The sequence below is a fragment of the Bos mutus genome, chromosome 7 (assembly GCF_027580195.1).
Source record: "Bos mutus isolate GX-2022 chromosome 7, NWIPB_WYAK_1.1, whole genome shotgun sequence".
Taxonomy (NCBI): Eukaryota; Metazoa; Chordata; class Mammalia; order Artiodactyla; family Bovidae; genus Bos; species Bos mutus.
The window spans coordinates 56,026,724-56,034,399 of NC_091623.1; the positions used below are offsets into that span (position 1 = coordinate 56,026,724).

The window sequence follows — 7,676 nt, forward strand, 5'->3', positions numbered from 1 at the left end:
CCAGAGGATCTTCCCGACCAAGGGATCGAACCCGGGTCTCCTGCATTGCAGACAGATTCTTTACCGTCTGAGCTACAGGGTTGCCCTTCCCCAAAATCTTCATCAATAGCTGTCATTTTTTCTTTCTTCTTACTTCTCTTCCTCCATATCTCCTCTTTCTTCGTCGCTGTGATGGCCTTATTGATGATCACAACATTCTATTGTACTTCACACTGTAGGAAACAGCCTTTAATCTATTAACCCCTTTCTCTCCTGAGGCTGAGAAGCGCGGAGGCGAGATGACCCCGTCTCCCATCCCACGCAAAGAGCGCTCTGGCGAGCAGTCCGCGGATCCCTGTAAAAATACAGGCGCCACCCAGCAGTCCGGCGAGAAGGATCGCGGCAGGGATAAAGCTCGGAAGCGGCGCAGGGCCTCGGGCGGTAGCAGCAGCTCCGGGGCTCGGTCCCGCTCAGGCTCCAGCTCGCCCTCAGCATCCGGCCGCTCGGGATGCTCCAGTGGGTCCCGCAGCTCCAGCTCCAGCAGCTCCCCCGGCTCTCCGAGGCCTTGGCGCCCCCGAGACCACAGGCGGCGGTCCGGTTCCAAACCCAAATCACCCAGAACAGACGAGAAGGAAAGGAGACGGCGCAGCCCCGCCCCTAAGCCCACCAAAGTGCACGTAGCGAGGCTCACGCGGAAGGTGACCAGGGAGCACATCCGGGAAATATTCTCCACCTTCGGAAGAGTTCGAAAGATCGACCTGCGCAGAGACAGGATGCGCGCGCATCCGTCTCAAGGCCATGCCTATGTGGAGTTCGAGAATCCGGAAGAGGCTGCGAAGGCGCTCAAGCACATGGACGGAGGGCAAATCGACGGCCAGCAGATCATGGCCACAGCCGTGCTGGCCCCCTGGCCCCAGCCACCCCCCAGGCGACTGAGCTCTCTCCGGAGAATGCTGCCACCTTCCCCCACTTGGCGCAGGGTGAGGAGGAGCAGATCGCGTTCCCCTTGGGGCAGGTCCCCCGAGCGCCGGCGACCCCGCTGCCCCCGCCGCCCCCGCCACTGGAGCGGCTCCAGCTCCAGCTCCTGCCGAAGGTGAGGGCAGCAGTTGACACGTGTCCCCGAGCAGCAGAGCTCTGGCTGCAGGGGTGTTGCTGGTTTGGGGTTGTGCTTGTAAAGGTGCCCTCTAGTGTTCTGGCTGGAAAACTTCCAAGTTTCTGTAGTTCCTGGGAGTCATGTAGCTGGCAAAGCCAGCAGGGATGAGCAGGGGGCTTCAGACAGACGGACAGCCCCAGCCTGGGAGCACGTTTTTCCATGTCCCAGACCACCTGGGCCGATCCGGTGGCCTGGTCCTGCCCTAACCTGTCGGCTGGCAGAGTCCAGCAGTGATGCCATCCCTGTTAGCCTGGCCATGCACCCGTGTTTGGGTCCTCTTCTGACCTCTGGGGTCAAGTACCCCGTGCTATGTGCCACACACACACACACACACACACACCCTCCCTCCCTTCCTTTCTCTGAAATTGGTAAGTACACACACACACACACACATAAACACACATACACACACCCTCCCTTTCTCTGAAATAGGTAAGTTTCCAGCCAGCTCTGCTGGGTCATCACAGAAACACCCCAACTTAGGGCAGTTGTGTGCTATTCATTGCTCTGCAGGTTACCTTAGCAATGTGTACATTGCTTTTTTGGCTTTTATTGTACAGTCAGGACTATTCATTTTCTGTTTTGGATTTTGTAACTTTGTAGCTTTTTAGATAATGTGGTGGTTCTTTGTTGTGTAAAGTAATTGCTTTGGATGAACCAAGGATTAGAGTTTTTTTAAAAAAAAACTTTTATCAGGATTCGAATGAATTGGGGTGATGACTTTGTTCAGTGAAATTCTTAATTATGGATCTTAGTCCACAACTTGGCATGTAATAGGTGCTCTGTAAACATGAGGATCAAGTGATTTTCGTTCCAAACTAAGGAATATAGGGTGTTGAAAGGGGTGGTGTTAGTAATTATGGCAGGGCAACAGGATTAAGATATTTTTATTTTCTTCCTCTAAAACACCCTCTGAAACAGAAACGATGGATTTTAAAAGAAAGTGTGCACTGATTAGGTTTACATTTTAAGTAGATTTTTATGATTAAAGTCTTAAATGGATTAAGAGAGAAAGGATGTGAAACCATAGTGACAACGGTTGACTGCAGTCACCCACCAAAGAGGTGATAAGACTGTATAACTGAAGTTGAGTGACTTTCTGAGAAAACTTTAGAAAGTATATTTGGAGTTCGAATACTTTTTTCAACAAAATATATCTTGAGCCCCTTCTAAAGGCAAAGTGAGTAAGTATATATGCCAGGGTAAATCACTAAAGTCCACATTACTCTTCCCTTCATTGGGTATCCAACTTAGAGAATTAACATAAAATGAAGAGATGATAATACACATACAGTTCACAATTGGAAAACTAAAAGAGAAAATGCAATATTTGATGACTGGGTCTGGAAAGCTCACTCTGTTCAAATAATGTTTTGCAGGAAAATGGAAAAGTACTCAGGATTGATTCAAGGGCAGCAGGAGCTGAGAGGCCATGGCAGCATTGCCAGATCACCATGGAAGTGCTCCTAGAGGTATTTTCCTGGGGCAACACAGGTTCTTACCACAGGGCTGGGACATGTCCAGTCTGTATCCATCTCTGAGATCTCTCTCATCTCCCTCCGCTATAGGAAATCTGATTGAAGCAACCCAGTCCAATGGAGAAAACCGAGAAATCAATTGCTTTTAAGAGGCAAAAGAGAGAAGCTGAACAAATTAATAAACTCTTTATTGGTGTTTTGAACTTTGAAACCGCAGAAGAATGTCTGAGGAACTGTTATCAGCAGTGGGGAGAACTTAGAGCCTGTGTGGTCCTGAGAGATCCTTCCAGCCAAAGATGAAGACAGTGTGGTTTTGTCACCTTTTCTTCCATGACCGAGGTGGATGACATGTCCACCGGACCCCATTCCATTGATGGCAGAGTGCTTAAACCCAAACATGTGTCCCAAGAGCAGCATCTGGACAGCGGGGTGTCCTTTGGACACTGAAGAAACTGTTGGTATTCAACAAGATACTAAGGAACATCATCTTAGAGATTACTTTGAGAAATATGGAAAAATGGTGCCATTGAGATCATTACTGATAGGCAGTCTGGCAAGAAAAGAGGCTTTGGATTTGTGACTTTTGATGACCTTGATTTCTGTGGACAAGACTGTGTTGCCGAAAAACCGTACCATCAATGGTCATCATGTAAAAGTTGCAAAGGCTTTGTTGACATGGGAAATGCAGCAAGTCCAGGGTTCTAGAAGTGGAGGAGGCTGCTTTGGTTTGGGGGTTTATCCTGGTGGTGGTATCGATTTGGGACTAGCATCAGGATGAGAAAGTAACTTCTGGGAAGGATCTGATACATATGGAAATGGTCCTAGATTTAGGGGTGCTTATCATGGGGCTGGAAAAGGGAGAGACAGAGGGTCTGTCTGGTGGTGAAAGTCCCATATCTGGCAACCATGATTGGGGCTGCAGAGGTGGTCATGGCAACAATGGAGGAGGAAATTGTAGAAGTGGAATTAACAATGACTTTGGAAATTATCAGCAGCAATTTAATTACAGTTGAGGAATGGAAACTTAGGTAGCAGGAACTTGAGGGCTCAATACAGTGAAGGAAACTCTGGTCCAGGAGGCAGTGGGGGATGTGGGGGTTGGGAGGGCAAAGCTGAAACTGAGCTGCTTCTTGTTTGCCCTGGGCTTCACTGTCTAGCGGAGGATGAGAGCCCAGAGTTAACTGGGCAGCTTCAGGTTATGAGTAAACATGCAGTGATATGGCAGAAGACACCAGAGCAAGTGCAGAGAGCCATTTGTGAATGAATTAAATCATTTAAGAACATTGCCTTCCTGCAGAGGAAAAACTGTATGGAAAATGCCTTTGAGGCAGTTTCTTAGCTTAATTGTTTTTTTCTAGTGATCTTTGTCAGAGTGTAGAAACGTCACTTCTTTGATAATGTTAAATTTTGTTTAACATTAAACATTTTGTTAAATGTTTGTAAATTGTTAACATATCTTTGTAAAATGTTACATTTTAAAAAATCTTTTGCAAATTTTTCTCAGTTTTTGAAAAGCTATTAGTCAGAAGTATGCTGTAATGAAACATATTAATAACATTATTCCTTAAATTTTAGCATGTAGAATTATTATATGAAGCAGTTGTACATTTATGATTTAATAAAATAATTCTAAAGGAAAAAAGCACTTGTGGTTTGTCCTCTTTCACTTATACTCTTTTGCACTTTTAATTTTTATCTTTTTTAACAATTTTTTTTCTACTTTCATGAGATGTCATTGACATACAGGACTATATACAGTTTTCTTAACAATTTTTCTCTAATTTCATGAGATATCATTGACATACAGTACTATATACAGTTTTCTTTTGGTGGAAGAGTTCTATTTTTCCAGGTAATGTTTAAAATTGCTGCTACTGTATATGTTTGAAGTGTATGTGACATCTACATCATGAAATGATTACCACAGTGATTTTAGTTAACATAATACTGGAGGGGGTAGCTATGCCCTCCTCCAGGGGAATCTTTCCGACCCAGGGATCAAACCCCAGTCTCCCACATTGCAGGCAGATTCTTTACCATCTGAACCACCAGGGAAGCTCTTCATTTAACGTTCAACATCTCAAAATGTTTTTTTTTTTTGTGATGAGAGTCTTAGGATTTACTCTCTGAACATATTTCTTCAGCACTGTAGTGAACGGCAACATTAACTGCAGTCATCATGTTACTCATTACCCCTTCTGCATCTTTTTTTAAAGCTGAGAATTTGTACCTTTCAGCAACCTTTCTCCAATTTCTCCTCCCATGCATTCTCTGCGTCGGTAAACCGGATGTGATTTCTTTTTCTATGGGTTCATTTTGAGTATTTGGGTTCTTTCTTTTTTTAGATTTTTTAAATTGAAGTATGTGCTTTTTCTTAGTCTCTCAGTCGTGTCCGACTCTCTGCGACCCCATGGACTATAGCCTGCCAGACTCCTGTATTCATGGGGAATTCTCCAGGCAAGAACACTGGAGTGGGTTGCCATTTCCTTCTCCAGGGGATCTTCCCAATCCAGGGATCAAACCCAAGTCTCCTGCATTGCTGGCAGATTCTTTACCATCTGAGCCACCGGGGAAGCCATTTTGAAGTATAGCTGATGAATAATATTGTATAACTTGCAGATAATACAGTAGAGTGATTCATAATTTTTAAAGTTATACTCTATAAAAGTATTGGTCATAGTCCCTGTTGGTACAATACATTCTTGTAGCTTATTTTATACATTAAATTGTAACTGCTCACTGCTCAGAAGTCAATAAAGAGGCACAGCTGGTGGAAGGGAAAGTTTGCTTTATTTTGGATGCCAGCATCTGGGTTCAGGTGACAGGGGCAGGATGGACGCCTATCCACAGGCTGACCAGCCCAGATAGCTGGCTCATTATTATTTCTGGGTGTGTTCCTGAGGATGTTTCTGGAACAGATCAGCATTTGATTCCGTAGACTAAGTGAAGTGACCCACTCTCCTCAGTGTAGGTGGGTGTTATTCAGTCTGCTGAGGGCCACATGGAAAAAATGGTGAAGGAAGGTGAATCCACTCTCTCTTCCTGAGTGGGAATGTCCATCTTTTCCTTCCCTTGGACTCAGAGCTCCTGGTTCTCAGGCCTTCGGACTTGGATTGAAGTTTACCACTGACTTTTAAAAGATATTTACTTATTTAGTTAATGGTCTGTGTCAGGTTTTAGTCTTAGTTGAGGGATGCAGGATCTTTCGTTGTGGCACACAGACTCTCTAGTTGTGGTTCAGGGGCTTATTTGCTTTGCAACATGTGGGGTCTTAGTTCCCTGACTAGGGGTTCAATCTACATCCCCTGCATTTTGAGGCAGATTCTTAACCACTGGACCACCGGGGAAGTCCCAACCCTGACTTTTCTGCTTCTCCAGGTTGCAAATAGCAGATTATGGGATTTCTCAGTGTTATAACCATGTGGGTAGTTTCCTAAATACCTCTTCTCTTCTGTAGACTTTATGTCTTATTGGTTCCGTTTCTCTAGAGAACTTTGACTGATACACATTAATAAAGTTCCAAGAAAGTGCACCTGGAGGAACTTTTCCAATGCCTAAGAGCCTCCCTCACAGACAATCCCCGCTCCTTCAGGCAGCCCAAGTACACGAACACACACTAAAACATTTAAAAATGAATAGACACACATGCTGAAACTAACTCTAATACATGCACTCTCTCTCTACTTCTATATGGCAAGTTATAAATTCTTTGCTCTACTTATTAACTCTTTCCTCTCATGAGGATTAAATCAAACAGAGGCAGTGAATCTGTTTAGTTTTTTTCTGGATCATCGCTTTGCACATAGTAGATTCTTTGCAAATAGGGTGACCAAAGAATTTTCTCTCCAAGCTGGAACACACTGGGGAATAAAGAGGGTAGTGTTAATGATTAGGACAGGGCAACAGGATAAATATCTGCTGAAGACAAAAATGAAGGCCTGCCCAGTTGAAGTACGTGATTAGATTTGCATTTAAAACAGATCATCAGGTTATAATGATGACCTATATGGGAGAAGAACCTAAAAAAGAGTGGATATGTGTACATGTGTAACTGATTTGCTGTACAGCAGAAAGTAACACAAAATTGTATACCAAATGTACTCCAATAAATTAAAAAAAACGGATTCATTTTGTTTTATAGCAGAAAGAAACATTCACACACAAAACAGATCATAGTGATGAGAACAAAGACTTACTGTATGTACAGCCCAGGGAACCCTGCTCAGTGTTATGTGGGAACCTGGATGGGAGGGAGTTTGGGGAAAATGGATACATGTATATGTATGGCTTAGTTCCTTTGCTGTGCACCTTAAACTATTACAATATTGTTAATCGGCAATACAAAATAAAGTTTAAAACATAAAAAAAGAAAAAGAAGTGAACACAAACACATTGGCATAATAAACCTTGTGATGTAGTTCCTGGGGGCAGGGGAAGAGCTTATGGTGGGGGAGAGTTCAGAAAAAAATAAATAAAAATAACTGATTCACTTTGTTGTACTGCAGAAAGTAACACATACACAAAACAAGTGATAGTGATTAGAATCTAATGATTGGATTATAAGGAGAAAGGATTTAGAATCTCAGCTGTCACTGCTAATTTATTGCAGTTTGTCATTCAAAAGATGACATCTTTGCATAAATGTAGTTAAGTGAATGGGTTTTCAGTACTTAAGTATTTAAAGTTCAGTGTTTGAATAGTTTATTAAATAAATTGGTCTGGATTTGGCACTGAGAGAGTCCCTTGGACTGCAAGGAGATCCAACCAGTCCATTCTAAAGGAGATCAGCCGTGGGTGTTCTTTGGAAGGACTGATGCTAAAGCTGAAACTCCAGTACTTGGGCCACCTCATGCGAAGCGTTGACTCATTGGAAAAGACTGATGCTGGGAGGGATTGGGAGCAGGAGGAGAAGGGGATGACAGAGGATGAGATGGCTGGATGGCATCACTGACTCGATGGACATGAGTCTGAGTGAACTCTGGGAGTTGGTGATGGACAGGGAGGCCTGGCGTGCTGCGATTCATGGGGTCACAAAGAGTTAGACACGACTGAGCGACTGAACTGAA

The 7,676-nt window shown here is 43.9% G+C and overlaps 1 protein-coding gene across 1 annotated transcript; it reads left to right on the forward strand.

The window, feature by feature from the left end:
* The first annotated feature begins 278 nt into the window (after positions 1-278).
* Positions 279-4,179, forward strand: LOC102285787 (RNA-binding protein with serine-rich domain 1-like). Its single transcript, XM_070373721.1, has 3 exons — positions 279-1,072; positions 2,512-2,604; positions 2,701-4,179. The coding sequence occupies exons 1-2, from the start codon at positions 279-281 to the stop codon at positions 2,600-2,602; spliced, it is 885 nt and encodes a 294-aa protein (XP_070229822.1). The 3' UTR covers positions 2,603-2,604; positions 2,701-4,179.
* Positions 4,180-7,676: the final 3,497 nt, after the last annotated feature.

Coding starts and splice junctions, on each gene's coding strand:
- LOC102285787 (XM_070373721.1), top strand. CDS start 279: ATGACCCCGTCTCCCATCCCACGCAAAGAGCGCTCTGGCGAGCAGTCC. Junction 1,073..2,511: donor AGCTCCAGCTCCTGCCGAAG/GTGAGGGCAGCA, acceptor AATGTTTTGCAG/GAAAATGGAAAAGTACTCAG.